The sequence below is a fragment of the Mesocricetus auratus genome, unplaced genomic scaffold (genome assembly GCF_017639785.1).
Source record: "Mesocricetus auratus isolate SY011 unplaced genomic scaffold, BCM_Maur_2.0 Super-Scaffold_100013, whole genome shotgun sequence".
NCBI lineage: Eukaryota > Metazoa > Chordata > Mammalia > Rodentia > Cricetidae > Mesocricetus > Mesocricetus auratus.
In genome coordinates, this window is record NW_024429196.1 from 507,521 (window position 1) to 530,904 (window position 23,384).

The following is a 23,384-nucleotide window of genomic DNA, read 5'->3' on the forward strand; positions in this document are numbered from 1 at the left end:
TACTTGGTAACAGAGGAATCACAAACAGGCTCTGATTACCTGAGTTTTAAAACTAGCTTTGTCCTCAATTCTTGAACACACAGACATCAGTGACTCAGATTCGAAGTAATTTCTTTCAAGCAAAAACACACAACACAACAGGTGAGTAATGGGGCTATAAAATATTCTGAAAGTTTAGTTATTTGATTAGCAAATGGTGTTTCTTTATATTGTTATTAAACATTTGGTTTATACAATTCTTTCAGTTGTTACTTTCTGCTCCCACTTCTCCCAATCTGCACTTGCAGATTGGCACATAGTCCCACATCAAATAGTGTCAACTAATAAATTGGTGGAAGCCAAAATCCTTTATTTTGGAAACTGTCTGTCCTGATGATTTTAGGAATGCTTTTCTCAGGGAGGTTTAGCCATTACAATGTAGATAACTCAGCTTCTCTTCCTAAATTGGCTCAGGATTATTCCACCACCATCAAGGACTTAAAAACCTTCTTTCAAATGTGCCCAGGTGACATCAGAGACTTCTGGAGAAGCAGATCCCTTGTACTTTTTCCTCTGTCTCCCTCTACATTCTCTAGATGTCTTTCTTCTATAGGATACCACTGCATGTTCCCTCTTCTGCAGTCTTCAGTGATGCTCTCCAGCCTTTACATATTCATCCCAGGAAGGTGCAGATTCCTGAAAACAGGGGCTCAAAGAACTTGAGTAGCAACTAGTTCCCTGCTCCAGGCAAATGAGGTAAATGGATGGTCAGCAGTATCCACCCCCAAGTCAATACATGTTACTACTTTCTACGAAGATGGTGCACATTCAAATCTATAAAGGATATATTATATGACTTGGGAAAATATACACAGGGAAGGTAAAACTGCCCTGGGTCACAGATACATTTCTTTCTGTTCCTTCTAGCCCACCCTCTGTGATATATTTCTGTTTTCTAAATAGACTTCACTGTGGCTCAAGTAAATTTCAATAGAGACCTGGAATTTGTCATTTCTTACAATTAAACCAAAAGGCAACATGTTTTACAAATTGCTTTCAGTCCTGTTTTAACATCCAGTTATACATGATTTTCAATATCCTGTGTACTTATAAATAACTTTATTATTTTAATTGTAAGGCCAAACTCCTAGTTCTATTGACCATCATGTTGTTCCTTTCGATATTGCCCTTCCCCTGTTAAAGCCATTCTAATCTTCCTCCATCGGGCTCACTTTTCAATGTCATTCTTGTTCTCCTCCACTTGGAACACTTGATTCACTCCCCTGTTCTCCTACAGAAGCACTCAATCAAATACTGGTCAGTAAGGAAGATGCCTGGTCTTTTAGTTAAGGAATATGTACATCCAAATTGGGCCATTTCTATTTCCACCTCACAGAGAACTGTCTTTTAGCTTCAGGTACTCCATCAGAACAACTTTTTACCCAGGATGTTGAATCTAGTTTGCAATGTTCAGGATACTTTTACTAGTTTTCAAGGTTCCCTGAAAACTCACAATTTTGGGAATCTGAGCTTCTCTACTAAAAATAAGAAGCAATACATGGCTAATAAAATCCTAAACTACATACAAAGTAACTTGAAGTAAAATTTACATTAAAATTTCAAGAAGTCTGGTGTCATGGGGAAACCAAGATTTGGTAAGAAGGAAAACCTTCCTTTACTCAGGAAGTTTGAAGAGAAAACAAAGCTGAGGACAAATTAATAATGCTCTTTAAATAGATGCTGGATGTGATAAATACAACGTTTATGTGCACATGCAGTACAATTCCACTAAAATAATTCCAAGACTTCTCTTATTCATTTCAAACCTATGACATTATGCTCACAGTTAAGTGAAGTTTTTCCCTCCAGTTTTTGATGGTAGTACCATGAACTGACTAGCAGCAACTGCCAAAAGGTTAAGATAAGCTATTGAGCTATAGATAGTTTTCTCAGGAAAACTCTAACCTAGAGCAGGCACCTAAGAAACACTGACTTTCTATGTGGGATCATCTCAATATAGTTAGAGAAGCAAGAGAATGCACAGATTGACAATTCATGAGCTGGCCACTTGTACACTATGGGGTCATGGAATTAATCAACTCTTTGGATTACAGTTGCTAAACTAGTGATACACTTAATTAAATAATATAAATGCTTAAAACATGATTATACTAAGACACAAAGTTCATTAAGTGAATCACATGGAATACAGTAAAGAATAGAACATTCAATAATAATAGCTTCTTATCCCTGGTTCAAATTATAACTTAACATTCCTTCTTAAACACTTCAAAATCCTACCCTGATGAAGGGATGTCTTCAGGCTGATTATCTGTGATTGAAGCAATAGTAAAACATATTTAAGTAGATGATATTACTCTACAAAATGCAATACTTATATCTGAAGATGCTTCTAGGGTAAGTAATAACTACACTGCTGACATAATTAATGCATCAAGAAATCTTCACCTCCTTTGAATTTATTGAATAAAAGAATGGAAACAATCATTAGCATTTGATACCTAGAATCAAATGACCATGTACAGTGATCATAATCCCAGTGAACTATTAGACTGAAGGAAAATACTACTATTGCCAGAATCAGTACCAGCAAAGAGAGTAGTTTGTCTGGAAAAATGGTCTAGGGTCACTTGAATACAAAATAAATATTTTCTTGTGACACAACAATGCTTCTCCAAGTATAAAGCTGAATTTGTTCAGGTAAGGATAAAAGAAGCTATCAGAGAAGCTGAGGCAATGAGCATTGTACCTTTCAATCTCCCCTGAAATGATGGGAACTGTTCGAGACAATGTTTCTCACATATACTCAAGGAATTGGAAAGACAGCTAAAGCAAAAATCAATGCTGCCCACCCTCCCTGATTTCTTCTGGGGTTAGGTGGTCATGAGCACTTTTTTATCTGGCTGTAATTCTCATTCTAACCAATGATGCAATAACTTAGAAACTCAATTGCTATTGTTGCCACCCTTGGAAATAACTATGGGTAAGATCACCTCATTCAGAACACATCCACTGTGCATATTGTGCATAAGAAGAAGTTTAAAAATATGCACTTGAAGACAAGGTCAGAGAAAGTTGCTATGGAAGGTGAAATGATATAAAATTATAGGTGCATACCTAGGTGTGTTCATATATATCATTTAATAAATCACTAAAATTCTTTCCATTGAGATAGAAAATTAGTTTTTCTTTTATATGAAGCAAAAAAGACAATGCAGTGAGATTGTATTGGCATTACTCTCGAGAAAGTACTTTCATTCTGTTGGCTGGTTTTGTGTGTCAACTTGACACAAACTGGAGTCATCAGAGAGAAAGGAGCCTCAGTTGAGGAAATGCCTCCATGACATTAGCTGTAAGGTATTTTCTCAACTAGTGATCAATGAGGGTGCAGCCCAGTGTAGGTGTGGCCACTCTTGGACTGGTCGTCCTGGGTTTCATAACAAAACAGGCTGAGCAAACCATGTGAAGCAAGTCAGTAAGCAGCTCCCCTCCATGGCCTCGGCATCAGCTCAGGCCTCCAGGTTCCAAGCCTGCTTGAGTTCCTGTCCTGACTTCCACTAATGATGGACTATGGTCTGGAAGTGTGAGCCAAAAAACCCTTTCCTCTTCAACTTTCTTTTTGGTCAACTTTCTTTTTGGTCATGGTGTTTCATTGCAGTAACAAATTGTAAAACAGTAACCATTGTTGGGTAAGTTTCTTCTACTTTCCATCCCATTCCCCATTACTTCTAGCTCCAAATCCATATGCCTTGTTTTAGACATGCAGGAGGCATGGCCTCCATGTTTCCTAGTTTCTCAACTTTCTCTGCAAACTCACAAGCCTATTCTGGAACCAGGGCTATGAATCCTCTGTTTGTGAGCCACATTTGCTGGATAAATCAATTCTTTCACTTCCTGTCCCCCCTACCATTCCTATTGGGGCCATCTCCATACCCAAAGGCCTAGCTCAAGATCAATGTCTAAAATAAAGACAAAAATTGAAGAAAATTCAATATCCAGTTAGAAATCTCAGAGGAAAGCCTTGCCAATATAAGGAATCAGGCAAAAGACAGAATATCAGGATATGAAGATAAAGTAGAAGGTCTAGATGAAATGAACAAACAATATGAAAACATAAAAGGCACATTAAAGAACCACGAAGAAAATATGAGACATCATCAGAGTCATGTCTTTGAATTTATAGGAATAGATGAGGGAGAATAATTCTAGGTCAATTTCACAGAACACATTTTTAACAAAATTACTGAGGAAAACTTTACCCAAGTAAGTGTAATGAGCATTCTTCCCACCAGTCTGGTCCCAGAGCTGCATCAGTCCCAAATGAGCACATAGGACACTATATTAATTATGAAGCTGTTGGCTGTTTGTTATGGTTTCTTGTTGGCTAGCTCTGACTTAATTATTAACCTATAACTACCAATATATAGTTCTACAAAGTCTTATCTTACCAAGGACGCCAACCTCATGCGTCCTTTCTTCCCAGGATCACATGGTGACTCTCTATTCTTGACTGCATTTCCCAGATTCCTCTTCAACTACTAGTCCCACCTATCTTGCTTCCCTATTGGCCAACAGTGCTTTATTTATCAACCAATAAGAAAACATATACACAGAAGGACTTCACCCATCAAGTAAAGATACAAGAAGCAATCAGAATCATGACTAGACAAGACCTGAAAAGAAATACCACAAAGCATATGATATTTAAACACCTGATATACAGGACAAAGAAAAATATTGAAAGCTGCAAGAGAAAAAAGACACACATCACTTAGAAATGAAAACCCATCAGAATAACAGCTGATTTCTCAAATGAAACTCTGAAAGCAAGGAGAGTCTGAAGCAATGCACTTCACATACTAAAGACCATGTATGCCAATCAATGCTCCTGGACCCAGTGAAACTGTCTGCCATAGCTGAAGGAGAAAGAAAACCTTTACATGAAACATCCTAAAATAATCACATCAAATTAAAAAAACCTCTAAGCAGAATAGTACGTAGAATACTTTCAACTGAAGAGAAGAATAAATTTAACTAGAAACCTTTAGAAAGCAAAGAAAAAGCTTTAATTTAATAAAATACAAAGGATAGCTAACAATACAAGACAGCAAGAAAAAAAGACTACAAACTACACACACCTTTCAATAATGTTCAAATATTAATGGCCTCAACACTCCAAGAAAAAGACAAAATCTACCTAAATAGATTAAGAAACAAGCAAAAATAAATCATCTTGGTTTTAATACCAGACACCATCTTACAATGGAAGAATGGAGAAGGTATTCTAAGAAAACAGTGTCAGGAAGCAAGCAGGTACTGCCACCTTAATACTTGGCAAAATAGACTTCAAACTAAATGAACAGAAGAGACAAGGAAAAGCACTTTATATCAAGAAAATATTACAATACTTAAAATAAATGCACCAAGTTTTGGTGAATCCACCTTCTTAAGAATCAGATTGAGAGAATTAAAGGCACAGAAGAGCATGAATTCAATAGTAGTATGTGATTTCAAAACCACAATTTTCCCAATAGATAGACACAAAGCAGAATGTATGGACCCAAGTCCCAATGGACTCACCTACATCACAACTCCTGTATTTATGACTCAGGGGACATCACAGAAGAGTCAGGTGGAAAGAATGTAAAAGTTTGGAAGTCTTATTGTGAAACAATCTTTCATAGAAATGGCCTTATAAAAAAGATCTTAACAAATACAGTAACAAAAGACATGCTAGCAAAGAAGGAGTGAGGGGATCTCAGAGGGTCATGTGCCTGGATAAGGAACTACAGAAAATTAACAACTGCTGAGGCCGTAAGAGTTAGTATCTATCAGGGTTGAGCCCCCTAACTGGTAAAGGGAACACTCATTCACTAGTGGTGGGAGTGCAAACTTGTACAGTCACTAGGGAATGCAGTGTGGCAGTTCTTCAGGAACCTGAGAATAGATCTGTCTTAAGATCCAGTTATATCACTCATGAGCATATTCCCAAATAATATACTATTATAGAAAATCAGAACATGTCTTACTCCAACCTTTCTAATCTAAGGAAGGACTATAGAGAATGAAATTGATGAAGACTTACCTAAGGAGATATTGTGTTGACTTGAGAGTAGTGTGTCCTCATATTCTAAAATTATACTCTTTCTTCCATGAACAGAAATGTTTGTAATAACATTACTAATTTAATACTGATAGGAAAACATTTATCAATATATCAAATTCTTAAGTATTAACAAGTATCAGGGATTTTTGTCAGAACATTTTGCTATATCCTTCAAGTTTATAAGCTCTAAAACTTTTTATAAAGTTTCTCACTGAAGAAGGAAAGAATAAAGTGAAATGTTGAGTCAATGTCAATCCAGCCCAAACCATCTAGATTATCTTGACAGGATAGAATGTACCCTGATACTAGGAGGGTTCCTAAGTCTCTTGTTCTGGGACAGTGTTTTTCTTAGGCTCCAAATTGCAGGTTTTACTACTTGAGTTCACCAGGTTGCTATGAAAATTTCACCACCTAAAAATATGCACAGAAGTAGTAAAATGGTATATAATTTTCTTCTCAATATTGAAATGATTAGAATCTCAAATGAAAATCACTGTGTATTTCATCAATGGGCCTAATATTAAATGCTACAAATGTAAGATATTATTATTACTGAACTAAAGAGTTAGCTCAAGCTGAGAACAATAATGAATTTCAAGACATGGGTTGGTTTATTGCTGTTTTCCTTTTCTTGACAATGAAATACTAAGGTAGCTGATTTTTGTCATATTGATTCTGAATCTCCATGCTTATCCCCAGCTGATACAAAAGACAAAGTCATCTTTCATACGTGCATAAGCATACTAACAAGATGTAATGGGACTTAGCTATGAAATACATTTTGTAGAATCTAGATTCAAAGAATTGCACTCATTGCCTTCCCTCTAGGGCAGAGTTGAAAAAGATCCTGAACTCTTGAGGCACAGATTCAAAGTGTCTTGAGAAATGTTCCTTGATATGGAAGAAACACTTGGTAGACCAATGACTTCCTGTCACCTTTCCTGAGGAAGGTGATAGACATCTGTCACAACCACAGTCTGTGCTACAGAGGAGGATACAAAGAAATCCTTGTGTTCAGATCTCTACTATTACAGAGGGAAGGCATCTCTGGCCTCTTTCTGCAAAGGTTTGGACCCATTTCAGGACAGGAGACTTCTCCAAAGGAACGTACTGTGATGATCTTATAGTACATTGGAATGTTTTAAATACGTGGTAAGATTCAGTTGCCTATTAATGAGTGTGGGGGAATCTTAGAGTCTTGACTGCCAGAGTACAGTACTATTGTAATGGGAGTCATTCTGAATTTACAAACACTTGAGCATGGACTACCCCCAGCTCTCAAGGTTCCATAAATATTGTAATAGACGAGATCACAATCAGGAGGTGTGCCCTGATAGCTGAGGTTAATCAGCACCAGACTGAAGAACAGGCTTAATCACATTAAATCCCCATGAACAAATGATGATTAAGTTCCTTATGCTTGCCACATCTATATGACACATGTAAGAGTTTTGACTTCTAGGACTTAGGGAACTTATTAGGTTGTTGGGAGTAGGAGGACCAAAATGTTTCCCAGAGGAAAGTAGCAGGATTTAAGTTTAACTACAGACTTTGAGACTCAAAGAAATAATTCAAAAAATAAAATTCTACACCATGCATGAATATTATACTGGAATGAAATGGAGGATGCTGGTATTTCCAAAGGTAAAGAAAGTTCTTAAGCTTCAGAAAGAGAGGCTAGGGGTGCCATTCAGTGGTAAAACATGTGCCCAGTACATTCAGGTCCCTGGGTGTAATTCTAAGCCTCACCATAACACAAATCAGCCATGAGATAGAATCCCATGCACTCACTGCTACTTCTGAATAACCTATCCTTTTGCTTGTTGCTTGGGAGGTGGAGTTGACTAAAATACCTCCATTCCAAAACTATTTAAACAATGAAGTCTCACCTAGTGTAAAATACAACATTTTCAAATAATTTGTAACAAAATTCAGTGTTAATTAGTATTTTAATGTGTATACTTACACTTTGCGTTTTCCTGCTTTGGCATACTGCAAAGCGTTCCATCCAAATGCATCCGTTGAGGTATGATCAATACCTTTCTTCAGTAAAAGCTCAACGATAGCTTCAGAATCCCATTTAACTGCATACATGAGCGTTGTTCTAGAATGACAGAGACAATTAAATTACTTAAACAGCAAATTTAGTATATTTTTACCAGTTCCATGTATGGCCTTTGTGTGTGTAGCACTGAACATCTACTAACCATGCTTAAGCATCTTGAAAGCTCAGAGTTCAGTTTTTAAAGTATTGTTCAAAGAGAGAAATTTAAAGCAAAGAGTCATCCAACCTATGCTTTTAACTTTTATACATAATAGAAGAAATTAAATTACAAAGTTATTAAGAATTTCATGATGACATAATGGTGTTCAATTAGTGTTTTTTAAAACACTAATATGAAATTTATCTGCTCATATAGGATATTACAGACAAGGTAAGATTCTAAATAAGAAAAACCTCATAATAGGGAATATGAACCTGAATATATATTCTTTGCTATAATCATTTCAATAAGATATTTTTTATTATAACTGATGTTTTGTTGATATATCTAGCATATTCCTATAATATTTATGCTTTAGTGATTTTTACTATATCACAAGTAGTGTCCTAAAAAGTCAAAACACAGTACCTTTTATAAGCATCATGTACATAAATGTTTGCACCATGAGTTATTAAATGTTCTGCCATGAGGAGTTTCCTTTCTCTGAGTGCTAGCAACAGAGGTGTAAATCCATCCTGCAATTACATCAATGAATAATTCACAATACTGCATATTTTGTAACTGAACTGAAAACCACATGGCTAACCCTGTGAACATGTTTACCATAGACTAGAGAGCAGTAGAATTTTATTTCTTGGCCCACTGTGCATTCTCACATTCTCAGCATTGCAGTAATCCAACCAACCCTTTACAGTTATCTCAAGACATCTAGTCTTCTCCAATACTCATGTGAAACACTTTTGTCCCCTGAAACACTGGTTCCTGTCACAGTATTTGTCGTGGTATTTTGGAGTCCCAATTAATCAAAGTTTCCCCGAGTGTATCTCAAGAGATGCAAAGCAAGCAGCAAAGGTTTTCAATCCTTTTTTACATGGATGGGCTACATTTTCTTCACTGACAGAAGTTCTGCATTTCAAAAGACATGTGGCAGATGCACCATTTTCCAACAGAGAAATTTGATTGAGAATGATGGCACCAACCCAGCCACAAAATGTTCGATTTACAATCTGTCCTGCCTGAAAGATTCGCTGGGACCATGGTGATCCAGAGTTTGTGGGAGAGGCCAACCAATGACAGGTAAAATTTGAGACCCAGGCCATGAGAGGGAACCCATGCCTGACACAGCCTGGATGACTAGAAACTGGAGATTGGAGAGCCCAAAGACCTTGAAAAAAATCAGTGGAATGATTCCTAATTCTGCTCTACTCAGTGCCTAGCCCAGTCATCATCAGGGAGGCTGCCTCAGCAGCTAGTGGGAGCCAAACTTTAGGTAGAGAGAGAGAACCCAGGTTGAAGGCCTCCATTGGAAACCTTCACCTGGAGCTCAGGGAACCCTGAAGAACAGGGGAAGGAAGAATTGTAGGAGACAGAAGGGTTGAGCACACAGGGAGAGCAAGGCCCAAAGAATCAACTAAGTAGGGCTCATGGGGTCTCACAGAGCGTAACACGGTGCATACACGAGTCTGTGCTAGATACGATGCATACACGTTATGGTTGTTGGCTTTGTGTTTTGGAGGGACGCCTGAGAGTGGGAGTGGGGGGTTGTTTCTGACTCTTTTGCCTGCTCTTGGAACCTTATTGCTTCTATTGGGTTACCTTGCCCAGTCTTGATATGAGGTTTTGTGCCTGGTCTTATTGTATCTTGTTGTGCTTTGTTTGGTTCATATCCCTGAGAGGTCTGCTCTTTTCTGAGGGGCCACATGGAGGTGAGGGGAAGAGGGTGGTGTTGATGAGGCTGGGGGTGTGGATCTGGAGGAGAGAAAAAGGGGAGGGGGACTTGGAGATTTACAGGGAAAGGAAGATGTGGCTGAAATAAAGGAAGAAATAAAAATTAAAAATTGTGACAAAACTGTGGAATTGTCCAACATTTGAAAAATGTTTTCCAAAATACTGTTTGGCAAGCCTTCTGTGAGGCCACCATTAGCAACAGCAGAAGTAATTTAAGAGGCACAATTACTAGAGACCAGTAATGACATGGAAGCTTCCTGAGGACACAGAGGAAGCTCTGCTTGATTCTGTGTTGGGAAAGGTCTTGGAGTAACAATGTCAGGCTCTTTCTCCAAATAGGTCACTGAATAAATGGACTCAAAATGAGTGAGGCCTCAGAGAAACTTTGCTTACCTTAAAATGGATTCTGCCTACTTATAAGATGAAAGCCCTCTAAGTGTTTCAAAAGCCCAAAACATAATTTCTAAAACTGTTTTTCATTTAAGCTATTTGTTTTATAAGTTCTTACATGAAGACTATATTTATATGATTTCTACCCCATTGCTTCTCCAACTCTTCTGTGCTTCCCATTCCCTCTCAAATTCATGACCTTTTTATTACTGTCACACACGTGTGTGTATATAAACAACCTACTAATTCCACTTAATGTTGCACCTCTGTCTGTCTGTCTGTCTGTCTGTCTGTCTGTCTCTCTCTCTCTCTCTCTCTCTCTGTGTGTGTGTGTGTGTGTGTGTGTGTGTGTGTGTGTTTACAACTGAACTTTGGGGTTAGAAAACCTATCAGGAAGGAAGTTTATCCCCGAAGAACAATGAATTTTTCTCTCATAAATCTAGCATAGTGGGCAACTCTTCATTTAGGGGGTGGAGCTTTTATAGTTTCTACTATCAGTGTTTACATGTCAGTTGGTGATTACATTGTGCTGGTCTTATTTAGGCAACCATATTTACTGAGATTTCATAGGTGCAATATCCTTGTCACATCTAGAAGACACTACTTGCAGCAGCCATCCTGGTCTGTAGACTTCACAGTATTTTAGGACACCCCTCCATTCTCAGTGTTCCCTGAGCCTTAGGCATTATATTATAGATGTGACCATTGTGTCTAGGCTCTCATGGGCATGTACTCTCTGCATTTTGAGATGTTGTAGGTTTCTATTATGCTCTCTATCTGCCGCATTCTGTCTGTTTTGTGCCTAAGTCTGAGTTACTGAGTGACTGTAGTGTTCTAAAGATAGAACATCAAGACCAGTGAAATCAAGGGTTTAGTGATAGACAAAGCATTGCTTTATTTCTGATTTATATTTTATTTAGAAAAACAACTTAAGCAGTAATCAAAATGGAGCAATAAACAGTAGATGATTCAGATGTGATGGAAAAATTGTAAACCCATCAAGGGAATGAAGGGTGTTGAAGAGGATCATGACTTCTAGGTTAATCTGGGCTAAATAGTGAGACTTAAATTAAAAACCTAAATACTTGAAGTCTATCATGATTTTAGGATTATCATTGTCAGTGATATTAAAATCATCTATTGTAGTATACATAGATGTTATGCCACAAGGGGTGAAAAAGCTTTCCTTAAACCCATAACTAATAAAATAGCCAAAGCCAGGCAATGGAAAACTTCTCTGGAATTATTGCCACTCCCAAAGGTTTCCCAAACAATATAAGCTATTGCCACTGCTCTTGGTTGCCTCCCATAACTTGAATGTAAGATCCTGTTACAGACAAAGGACTGGAAGGAATCGAGATGGAACTAACCATGGATTCTTTCCCAAGGACTAGTTCTCATAGAGAGTGAGAGGGTTCTATGAAAGCTGCCCAGGGAGTAAACTAATCATCAGACATCCTAAATTGATGCCAAAAGCATCAAGACACAAGAGCAGTAGACCCAAACACTTGTGTAGGCAAAACATGTGTAATGAGGAGCTATTGCTGTGGTTTGTTAGCAAATAGAAAACACTTGGATGCTAGATCCTGGAGGTGTTCCCTGCAGGGCTCAGTGGAGATAGGATTGGATTTCTTAAGATCAGGAGGAGGACGGAGCTTTCTGGAGACTGTGTATGCATTAGATTTATGGAGGGTATATATGAAATTCACTGTCTCCCTAGCTCTTTAGTTTGTTTGTTAAAAATTTAACCTTTGATGCATGTGCACACATCCATTGGTATGTGGGCAAACCAAGTATTGGTAGTGCAATCTACCATACTGTAACATAACCCTAGTATAGTAAAGTCATTGTGGTGATTACTTTTTACCAACACCAACTAGTGTGACCTAGGAAGAAAGTTTCAGTTGAGGGATTGTCTACATCAGTTTGACAAATGGATATGGCTCTGAGAAATTATCTTGATGGTTAACTGATGATCTATTGTGGCCCCAGTCTATTTTGCTTGGCACCATAGTCCGGTTTGGGAACAGGGCTCTTTGTAAGATTTCAGAGGGCAAGCTAAATTAAGCAAACAGGCAGCATGAATTCACTCATTTCTAGCCCTCTTGAGATTACATGAGTTGTGAACAGCTGTCTCAAGATCCTGCCTCTGTGATTTCCCCAGTAATATACAGTAACCTGGAACTGTTAGTCACAGAAACTTTTTCACAAATATTTTCCACAGATGCATAAAAGTAAGCTGTATTCTCCAATAATCCTTTCAATAAGTCAACATTTATTTTCTTCCCCATTTAAAATCATTTTTGAAGATATCCACACAACGATTTTGTTCACATTTAACCCGTTTCCTCAACTACTTCCCAAATCTAACCCATTCCTCTACCCAGCTGTCTTTATGTCCTCATTGATAGAACCCTCCCCTCAAGTCTCAGGAGTCACTGCAGAAGATCAGGGGAAAGACTAAGAGCCAGGGAAACTGGATGGGCACAAAGAAACAGTGTCTTCTAGGCACAACAGAGCAGAGGTAGATAAGACATCACAGTCACTGTGAAAACATTCACAAAAACTGTCCGAGTAAAGAGATACAAAATTCAGTATGAAGACAGGAATTTAGCATGAAATTCTGCTCCTAGTTGAGGATTTATTGACAATTAACAGCTGCTGGGAGGGGCTAGTCATTTTTATTAAAGGTGTGGCCCCTTATAGGCTGATCATGTTCAAGTGGATGGTTAAATACTCAAGAGTATATGGACTGCACAGTGGGACTCAATAGGTTAGGAAACAAACAGTAACAAAGTGTCAATATTTAGACCAATATCTGTCAAGTTATTTCAAAGTGTCAGGCAAGGATAGTTGAACTTCTAAACATGGAAAATTGCCCCTACACATGGCGTTTTTAAAGTACTTAATTTTCAAGTACTTGCGAATTCAATTTGGAAAATCTTTACCTTTGTAGTTTCTTCGATATTTCCCCCAGATTCAATAAGATAGGTGGCAATGTCTGGCCTGTCTACATACACTGCGTGATGTAATGCTGTTTCTCCCTTGGCATCTTTAATGTTGGGATCTGCTTCGTTATCAAGGAGGACAGAAACAATCTTTGTCTCCCAGCTTTGTACAGCCTATGGGTATTATAACAAGGAAAACATTGTCAATTCAAAGAATTCAACAAAAATGGCCCCCAACATCCCCTCTTCACTGTGACTTATATTTAAGTGACATTAATTTTACTTGTATGCTATTTATATAAAGTTCATTCCTGAAATTGAAGTACCTTCATCAGTGGTGTGGACCTGTTGTCATCACATGCATTTATGTTGCACTCATTTTGTAAAAGTAATTGAACCAGATTAAGATGACCATAAAAACAGGCGAAGTGGAGTGCAGTTCTGTGGAAATGATACATATTTTTAGTGAAACTGTAGGGCATTATGTCAACATAGACTCATGCATTTGCAAATATCATATAACATTTAGGGTCTCTGACCCACAAACAAATATTTAATTTTTTATAAATTTATATTTGTTTGTGGTTATTATTTACTATTTTGGGAAATTTCACTATATATAACTTTTATGGTAGTGTGAAGACAACCCACAGCTCTTGCAGCTAGGTAGCTAAGAGCAGCCTATTTGAACAGAATGAACAGGACTATCGGGTTGAAACTCCTATCCTGTTCTAGGATCCATTACAGACCAACTACTTCTTAGTCTTTCTGTGTTGTGATTTCCTTGTCCCTCAAGTGGGTGTTAAAAGCAGTACTTCTCTCCTATCACATTAGGATGCATCAATAAGAATCATTGCAATGAGTCAGAAAATATTCTTGAATAACAGTTAAAAATCTGCTAGATATTTAATTCTTTGATGTTAACTCTGTAATATATTCCAAGTCAATGTTAGCCCCATTATATCTATTTTGCAAATATATTAAGGACTATATATTTCACACGGTCTAAGATAATCTTTTCAAAACTTGAAGCATGGTTTGCTTTAAATTTATGCTCCTGCTGCAATAACCTCCAGGTAGCTGGGATTGTAGATCTGACACAGTACCCAGCTTAGGATTCTGTTTTTCTCAATTTTTAACTCATTTAAAATTGGAAAATCATTTACAATTCATAATGACAACAATTATTGCCAATACTTAAAAACAAGTCCAGTGTCATCATGCAATCCATGGTGTCTTACACTAAGTGAAATGTGACAGATACTCATGATATTCCTAGTCTTTACACTGATTTTTTTTAATGCTAGCTATGAAAGTACTATGGATAATAGCAAAATCTAAATGCACAGAAAGCTTTGCTTGATTTTTAAGGAATTCAAACCAAAGGGAAATTGGAGTTCAAATCAGTAAGTGTGGCTCATTCTTTACAATAGTTAAATTCATACGCCATAAGAAAATCAGATATTTGCTATGCCTAATGGCAGTATCTAATAGTAATTTCACAAGGGAGACTTAGGACACAGTGGGCCACCTCAAGTTGGGCCCAAATTGGAAAAGCAAGATGAGTTTGCTGCTTTGTAAGTTATGAAACTCCTACCAAGCTTTATTCTCCTCTACCAGGAGTAACTAAAGATGTCAGAAGTAACTTGCAGATAGCCTGGAGCTTGTCAGCCATTGGTGTTATGAAAACCGTGGCTAATCAAGGCAGTGCTGAACTTAACCCTTCAGAATGATATGAAGTAACAAGGGGGATGCTAAAGAGAAACAACAAATCTGGGAAATCTATGGACATACAAGGATGACACCTCTAGGACATTAGTGAGAAAAAACAAGAAAATGATAAGGGAGGAGCATACAGCCATCTTTCAAGATTCTTTTTTGTATTATTTCTTCACTAAGGAATATAAATGTTAGTACACATTAATGTAAAATTCATATTGAATTTTATTTGGACAACTTTAGGTGAAAGAAGATGTAAACATTACATCTGGGATGGAAAAGTATCCTGGCAGTCAGGAGCAAGGAGCATCACAAAGTCCCATCATACAACAAGTCTGACACAAGAGATTGGGATGGGAAAAAACCAGGAGGGCAGCTTCCTCTGCTTTGTGCAAGGAACAACAGAGAACTGAGCCAAAGGAAGAATTTATAGAGTTTGTTGGTGAGGGAGGTGGAACTTTTCAGGGTGAAGCTTTCCCTGGTGGAATTCAAGTCCAGAGATTATGCTTTTTACTCCGGCCGGTAGGGGCAGAGCCTAGCAGTTAGGGCAGTTAGAGTATTCTGTGATGGAACCTAGAAGTTGGAGGGGGCGGGAGCTTTTGCAATTTATAAACATTGTGTTTATTGTGTACATTGAAGTTAAATCTTTTTTCTTTACATTTTTTATGTTACTCTAGTGCATATTCAATACAATGCCCTCTAGGGGAGTTATGGGGAGACGGTAAACCTGCTGGAAAGTTGGTCTCAGGCTTTCCTGCCCCAGAAGATGATCTGGGCACTGGATTGCTCTGTGATCACAGGTGCCACAGAGACTGCGGCACAGATTCCAGCCTTGTTGTCCTCAATGGAGCTAGGAAAGGTAGGATTCTCCCGTCACCGGATTTTCTCATGGTCCATCATCCTTAGCTTTTAACCGTTCTCACCGTTTCCTTTCGTCCTGGTCATTTACGTGAAACTTCTTCTTAGAGAGGAGACGCAACACCAGTTTGGTCCTTCCTTGACACACTGCTTCATGAAACTTATTCTCCGGGTCATAGGGATGTTGGTATCTATCCTCCGTACTACAGTCACAACAGGACAAGCTCCCCTTTCCACTGCTCGGGCCATCACAAAACCCCAAAGGAGTTTTTGTCTCTTTCTTGAAGCAGAAGAGCTTCCTGAAGGTGGTGAACATCACTGTGGCTACCTTTTGTCTGCTCAACACTAAGTATCTTTAAGAAATGTGAACTTTTAACTACTGGTTGTCAAACTACCAGAGCCTAACTCTGTGAGTCCCAGAAATGATGAGCTCTGGCTTGACCAGTCTAATGGAAGTCTACAGTTATGAACAGCCGTTGCTAAGGAACATTGGTAAACAAAAGCCTGTCTAGTCTTCCTCGAGGATAACATCTCAGGAGGCAAAGTACTCAGTGCGCATGTGCAGTGTAAGCATCGCAGTCTTCTTTGGCTAGTCTATGCTTAGTCTGCAAGGTCTTTGTCTCTCCAAAGTCGAAGGGTTGTTTTATTCCCTACAGCAATCTTGCATGGCAGTTGACTTGTTTGGGCCATGTAAATCTTCATTCTAAAATCTTTTCTTGTCTGTTTTTTTTTTCTTCTCTAAGAGGTAATGGATGAGTTTGCCTTTCGATGAAAATGGAACTTCTCTCTTGAAGATTCTCTCTGGGTGGTTTTCGTTTGGTGTTTTTGGAATTTTCAGTGTACTGAAAGCTTTGAAGTTATACTTTTTGTGAGCCCGGGAGTGGAGGCACATGCTTTTAACATGATTATAATAAACTGCTGAGATGTTATTTCCAGCCATGGCTGTTGGAATTCTAAATGTCTTCTCTATAGCCTGGTCCATATATTTCCCTTGATGTGGGGAACCTTCTGCTATTATCTCATAGAACATGCTTTCTATCCCTGAGTATCTCTAGGGTCAGATGTTTATATTTGGTCACTGCAGTGCTTTTAGTGAGACTGTCCCACACAGGTTCAGATATTTGAGCACTTGGTCCCCGGTGGTGGTGCTATTTGGAGAGGTGGCAGTGCATTTCGGAGATGGGGTGTTGATAGAGGACATGTGTCCCTGGAGGAAAAGTCCCAATGAAGCATTCCGGCTGCCCCTGTTTCTTTGTGTTCCCTGGAAGTCATCAAAGCATAAAGCATAAAGAAACTTTGCTGGACAACAAATGATGTCTTTAAACATCATTCTTACCCTGTATAGCTTGCATGTATCATTGTATCCTGGCAACTACCATTGTATTGGTCCTGGCAGCATCCATTGTATTCTGAGTCTTTAAGGCTATAAAAAGTCTGATTGCTTGCACTAAACTTGTCATAGCCTCAGTCTTGCAGGGTTCCCTCCAACATTACCTGGTTAAGTTTAATTTCTCATCAGTCATAGCAGTTAACCTTGGCTCAGTAAGTAAGTGCAGGAACTTACAATGGGATACATAAAAAGTTGTAAGAAACTTCCATTCAGTAGTTGAAGTGTTGTCTATGAGGCATGGCTCATACAGGATGAGTAAATTCTATTTTGTAAATGCATACTCACTACTACACACTATTGACCTACTTTGAGGATCTATTGTCTAGGAATAAAAGATATATTTTCCAAGCACATGGTCTCCTTATGTGATTATCAGCCAAATGCACTGTCACACGAAGACTTAGAGTTGATTTCCAAACAGAAGTTGCAAAGATGTGGCATTCTTTCAGTCCATGAGCTAAGAGTCTATGATGAATGCTTCAACAAGATTCTATTTCAGATCTAGATATTTCCTATACCTCATTATACATTCATTATAAATTAGAGAATTTATAAAATGCAGTTCTTACAAAGTTAGAGAAGAGTGTGCATTTTGTCCCATCCAATTAGACAAGCTTTGTTATGATTCATCACTAACATAGGAGAAACAGATTACTCTTATGAGTGTGCATTCATTTTTGGCCATTACAGGTCATCTGTGACCACTTGGTTTTGTGGAAAGAAGACATTTCTGAAATGTAGTACCAGTGATGAAGGAAATTAGAGAAGAACTTTCCATTTCATGGGAAACATTTTGTGATAAATCTTTCACCTCAAAGGAGAAATGTCCATCTTACATTCACATATAATCAATAGCACTTTAAAGGTTTGTACACACTGTGGTTTAAGGAGCTGGATAGAGTATTTATAAAATGCAGTTATAAATACATACATATTAATAAAGCATCCACAATACAATTTCTACACCTACAGCACAGGGAACATCACCAGAAAAGAGGTGGAAAAGTTATAAGAGTAAGAGTAAAAAGAAGTCAGATAAGCGTTTGTCTTTTATGTGTGACAGCTAGTATGTCAACAATATGGATGCTTAAAGAAGACATGAATAATGAAACCATCAGGTGACATGTTAATGTGAATGGGGAAATCTCATAGGCATTTATAGAGAAGAAGCTACAGGAAATTAAGGACTACAAAAAGAATTTGTCACTTCCAGAGATGAGTGTCTTGACAGTTTATCTAGTAGACTTAAAAACATACACATACTAGGAACACAAAACAGACTCAGCACTACGCATTTATATATTTTCCATTAACAAAAGGAGGCCATGAATTTGAGAGAGTGCACAAAAGAAGGTAAGTCACTAAAGGGTGAGGAGGGAAGAAAATGAAGTAATTGCATTTCATTTTTAAAATTCATGGACTTGTAAATATGGGGAATTCTCTGAAAAGCCCTTGAGTGTTTTGTCTTTGATCCACCACATGCAGATTCTGTCTACTAACTAGCTCGTTTATTATTCACTGTTGGTCTATGTGCAGCATTATAGCAAGCCTGAGCCTTAATCCTAACCCTCAGATCAAATTCTGAATGGACTCTAATTTCAACCATCTAACCTTAGTCCTAATCATACCACAAAACATAGTCTTAAATTCAAAAATGGGACCACAGTGCTTCAAAAGACTAAGGAAAGCATTGAGATTAACCACACGATCATCTCAAGAGACTTAGAAAAAGCCTTTGACAAAATCCTATATACCTTCATGATAAAGTTCCTGGAGAAACTAGGGCTAGAAGGAACATAGTTAAATATAATAAAGGCTATTTATAGCAAGCTGACAGACAACACCAAACTAAAGAGAAACTTCAAAGCAATTCCACTAAACTGGGAAATAAGACAATGGTGTCCATTTTATACCAACTTTATTGAATAAATACTTAGAATCTTAGCTAGAGCAATATGAAAAATAAAGAAGATTTAAGGAGATAGAAATAAGAAACAAAGAAGTCAAAGCATCTTGATTTCCAATATGATTTTATGTATTTGTGACCTTAAAACTCTACCATGAAACCTCAACAGCTGATAAATCCTTTCAGTAGAGTAATAGGATAAAAAACTAACACTTAAAACTCAGTAACCTGCCTACATAAAAATAAAAAATGGACTAAGAAAGTAATCAGGAAAACAGTACCTTTACAAATGGGCTCAAAAATGTCTTGGGGGTAACTCTTGTCAAGCAAGGGAAAACCCATATAATAAAATCCTTAAGACAGTGAGGAAAAAGATTAAGGAAGATATCAAAAGATGGAAAAATGTCTCATGTTCATGGATTAGAAGGATAAATATATTAAAAGTGATTTATAGATTCAAAGTAATCCCCATCAAAATCCCAACACAATTCTTCAGAAAAATTGAAAGAACAACTTTTACCTTCAGTTGGAAACAGGAAACACCCAGGGTAGCTATAACATTCCTGATAATAAAAGAAGCATTTGAGGTATCAGTATTGACTATTTAAACTATACTACAGAGTTGTAGTTAAAAAATTGCACAGTTTTGGCATAGAAGCAGACACGTTGAATTGAATCCAATTGGAGACCCAAGCATTAGTCCATACACCTTATGGATACCTGATTTTTGATAAAGCAACCAGAAGTACACACTGTAAAAAAGACAGCATCTTCACTAAATGGCGCTGTTTGAATTGAATGGTCTCATGTAAAAGAATACAAAAAGATCTATATTTATAACCCTTCACAAAACTCAACTCTAAATTGGTCAAGGACCTCAACACAAGGTCACAGGTCCATGAATCTCATAAATGAGAAAGTGGCTAATATTTGCAAACTCCTTGGTACAGGAAATGACCTTCTGAACAGGATACTGATAGCATAGGTTGCTAAAAACAACCAATTGATGAGATGCCATGAAACTGCATATCTTCTGTGCATCAAAGGAAACCAAAATTTAGACAAAGCGGCAGGCTACAGAATGGGAAAAGATCTTTACCTATCAAACATCCAATAGAGTGCTAATATATTTTAAAATATTTTTAAAAACTTTTTTTAAACAAAGGACATCAAGAAAACAAATAAACCAATTTAAAAAATGAAATACAGAACTAAACAGTTTTCAAATGATGAAATACAAATGGTCCGAGAAATAAATGTTCATCATTCTTAATCAGCAGGGGAAAGTTAATCAAAACTGCTTTGAGATTTCAACTCATAGAAGGACCAAGAATGATTTGAGATTTAAATTGACACAATTAAGAAGGACCAAGAAACAAATGACAGTTGATGTTGGTGAGTATGAAGAGCAATGAGAACACTCTTCCATTGCTGGTGGTAATGTAAATATTTACAGGCAAGATAGAAATTAATGTGGTAGTTCCTCAAAAAGCTGGGAATAGATCTACAGAAGATCCACCTATATCTCTCTTGGTCATATAACCAAATGACTCTAGATCCTACTACAAGTATAATTGTTCATCCATGTTCATTGCTGCTCTATTCATAATGGCCAAAAATGAGAAATGGGCTACTTGTTTGTCAATGGATAAATGAACAAAGAAAATGTGATGCATTTGCACCAGGGAATATGACTCAGGTAGTAAAAAAATTGAATAACGATTTTTGCAAGTACACGGAAGAAGCAAGAAGAAAATCACTGACTAAGGTAATCTGGACCCAAAAGAAAAATATGATATGTATTTTTATATGTGGATGTTAGCTTTTAAGTATACCATAGGGATGCTACTATCAATATAACTACACTGGTTAGGTGTAGAATAAGGATAGAGTGGGGAAGGAAGAAACTGATAAGGTAGAGGAATAGAATACATGATTATGGAGATACAGACAGGAATACTGGAATGATCAAAAGGAGAGGAAAAGGAAAGAAGTGTGTCATTTAAGGAATACAATAGTAAAAGCTTCTTAAATTTTATACATATGTATGTGAGAAATTTAAACAGAATCACCAATTAACAAGGGAAAAAGGCTCCAACCAGTCTTTTCTTACTACAAAATGTAGCCTTTACTGCCAAAAATAGTTTATATCTAATTGAGATATTATCTTTAGAGGACCAATGGAATGCCCCAAACAACTCAGGCTCTTATTAAGGATATTTGTTGCTTTCTACAAACTTATTGTAATGGCACATCCTGAAATCAACATCAATATCCCTCATTGAACACAGAGATGTCAAATGGTGCTTAGTTAGAGCATTCACCCCTACTCTGTAATGGAACTTAATTAGAGCATTTACTTCTACTCAGTAATGGTGGTCTTTTAGAGCATTCACTCCTACTCTGTCATGGAACCAATTCCTTATACTGCTCAGGTGGCCAAGAATCCAAGACTAGATAGGCCGTGGACCTAGAGGGAAAACCTGCTGAAGAAATGTAATGAAATTCGACTATCCCCTTAGATGAGTGACTCATTCCACCATCCTCTCCGAGAAGCTTCCTCACTTAGTATAAGGGGACAAATACAGATTCCCACAAGACAATGTACAGAGTGGGAGAGATCTTGGGATCCTCAGCCCTAAATGGAATATCGTCATCCCATCCCTCCCTTCTTGGTTTACAGAGGTATGCAGAAGAGGAACCAGACGGATAATATTACCTAGTGGGGATGGAAGATAGGCGGGAAATAGTGTCTCACAGACACTCGAAGTCTGATGCACACATGACCTCACACAGATGGAGAGGGCATGCTCAGAGTCTGCAGTGGGGTCCCAATGCTGAAAGGGAAACTGGATAGAATCCCTCATCTTTAACCCCTAAATTATTGACAATTGACAACTTCTTGCATGGAAACGCTCAGTTGCCTGCAATGGAGCCTCACAGGATATACAGACCACACTAAAGGGCAGGCAGCATGCTCAGCAGTAGATGGCCAACACAAAAATGAACTCGATTGGATTTTTGTACATGTTTTATTTCATAATGCTTTGCTTGGACATTTTTTAATCTTAAGGGTTTTACCATAAATATTTTGGTTTCCAACTCTTATCTTTTTGAGAGTTTGGTGGGTGTGTGTGTATCTCTAAGTATGTATATTAGCTAATGAATTTTCTTTGTTCGTTTTTTTATTCTGGTTTGTGTTTTTTTTCTTTTATCCCCCATATGATTTGTAAGGAGAAACCATGTTGTTGGGTGGGTAGGGGAATGGGGAGGATCTGAGTAGAGATCAGGGAAGGGAAACAATGATCAGAATATATCTTATGGAAAATTGTAGGTTAAAAATGGTATGAAGGGGGAAAGATAATAGCAAACTGAATTTGAAATCACATTAAAAAGGCCACATCATGTCATGACCATGTCACCTTCATCCTAGAGATATTGGGGGAGATCAACATATGTAAATAAATAAATATTACCCCCTCACAAAACAGAATAAAAGTAATTACATGTTCATCTTAATATGTGCAGGAAAGACCACTAACAGAATTCAGTGTCTGGATCCTTATGCTAAAAGTCATGGAGAAGCTATGGATTGTAGGGACATACCTCAATATCATAAAAGCTATGAACAACAAGCCTGTGATCAGCATCTTGGTAAATTGAGAAAAAAACTTAAAATATTCCCACTAAGTGGAGTAGGTGTGGTCTTGTTGGAGGAAGTGAGTCACTGTGGAGGTGGGCTTTGAGGTCTCATAGATGCTCAAGCCACACTTACTTCCTGTTGCCTGTGAGTCAAGATGTAAGAACTCTCAGCTCCCTCTCTCGTACCATGTCTGCCTGCACACTGGCTTGCTTCCCACCATGACGATAATGGACTAAACCTCTGAATGGTAAGTGAGCCACCACAATTAAATAATTTCCTTTATAAGAGTTGCCATGGTCATGGTGTCACAGCAATAGAAACTCTAACTAAGACACCACTGTAATTTCACATGCTATTCTTGCATCATAGGGCCAAGAGTAGCACTGACTGGTAGATGCTTTAACTGTGGCTAAGGTCCAGTGGGGCAGGCTTGAGGCTGTCTCCTCAGCAAGTCAAACCTTCCAATTTGTT

At 37.7% G+C, this 23,384-nt stretch overlaps 2 protein-coding genes and 1 long non-coding RNA gene across 7 annotated transcripts in view; 1 reads left to right on the top strand and 2 right to left on the bottom strand.

Annotated features, from left to right (window-relative positions):
* Positions 1–4,305, bottom strand: part of LOC101833796 — a 24,000-nt gene extending 19,695 nt beyond the window's left edge. For 2 of the 3 annotated variants that reach the window (XM_040755248.1, XM_040755249.1), the window contains exon 1: positions 40–4,305. In XM_040755248.1, the coding sequence (XP_040611182.1) occupies positions 40–87 (48 nt within the window). In that variant the 5' untranslated portion in view covers positions 88–4,305. The remainder of the gene's footprint in view (positions 1–39) is intronic. The other variant, XM_013123080.2, reaches the window with a different exon arrangement.
* Positions 2,228–13,833, bottom strand: LOC106022261 (putative ankyrin repeat domain-containing protein 19). Of its 2 annotated transcripts, XM_040755250.1 has the most exons (6): positions 13,724–13,833; positions 13,398–13,571; positions 8,740–8,846; positions 8,073–8,210; positions 6,086–6,147; positions 2,228–2,311 (listed from the first exon to the last, which is right to left on the bottom strand). In XM_040755250.1, exons 1-6 carry the CDS (start codon positions 13,727–13,729, stop codon positions 2,277–2,279), a joined length of 522 nt encoding a protein of 173 aa, XP_040611184.1. In that variant the 5' UTR covers positions 13,730–13,833; the 3' UTR covers positions 2,228–2,276. The 2 variants fall into 2 exon arrangements, with proteins under 2 accessions (XP_040611184.1, XP_012978535.2); XM_013123081.2 differs by lacking the exon at positions 2,228–2,311 and having other exon boundaries at positions 5,113–6,147.
* Positions 13,834–23,116: 9,283 nt separating this feature from the next.
* Positions 23,117–23,384, top strand: part of LOC121143459 — a 31,897-nt gene continuing 31,629 nt past the window's right edge. Inside the window, exon 1 of one of the 2 annotated variants that reach the window (XR_005880641.1) lies at positions 23,117–23,160. This is a non-coding gene — a long non-coding RNA (uncharacterized LOC121143459). The remainder of the gene's footprint in view (positions 23,161–23,384) is intronic. The other variant, XR_005880640.1, reaches the window with a different exon arrangement.

Coding starts and splice junctions, on each gene's coding strand:
- LOC106022261 (XM_013123081.2), bottom strand. Junction 8,847..13,397: donor ATATCGAAGAAACTACAAAG/GTAAAGATTTTC, acceptor ATGTAATTGCAG/GATGGATTTACACCTCTGTT. Junction 6,148..8,072: donor AAAGCAGGAAAACGCAAAGT/GTAAGTATACAC, acceptor TGTTCATGGAAG/AAAGAGTATAATTTTAGAAT.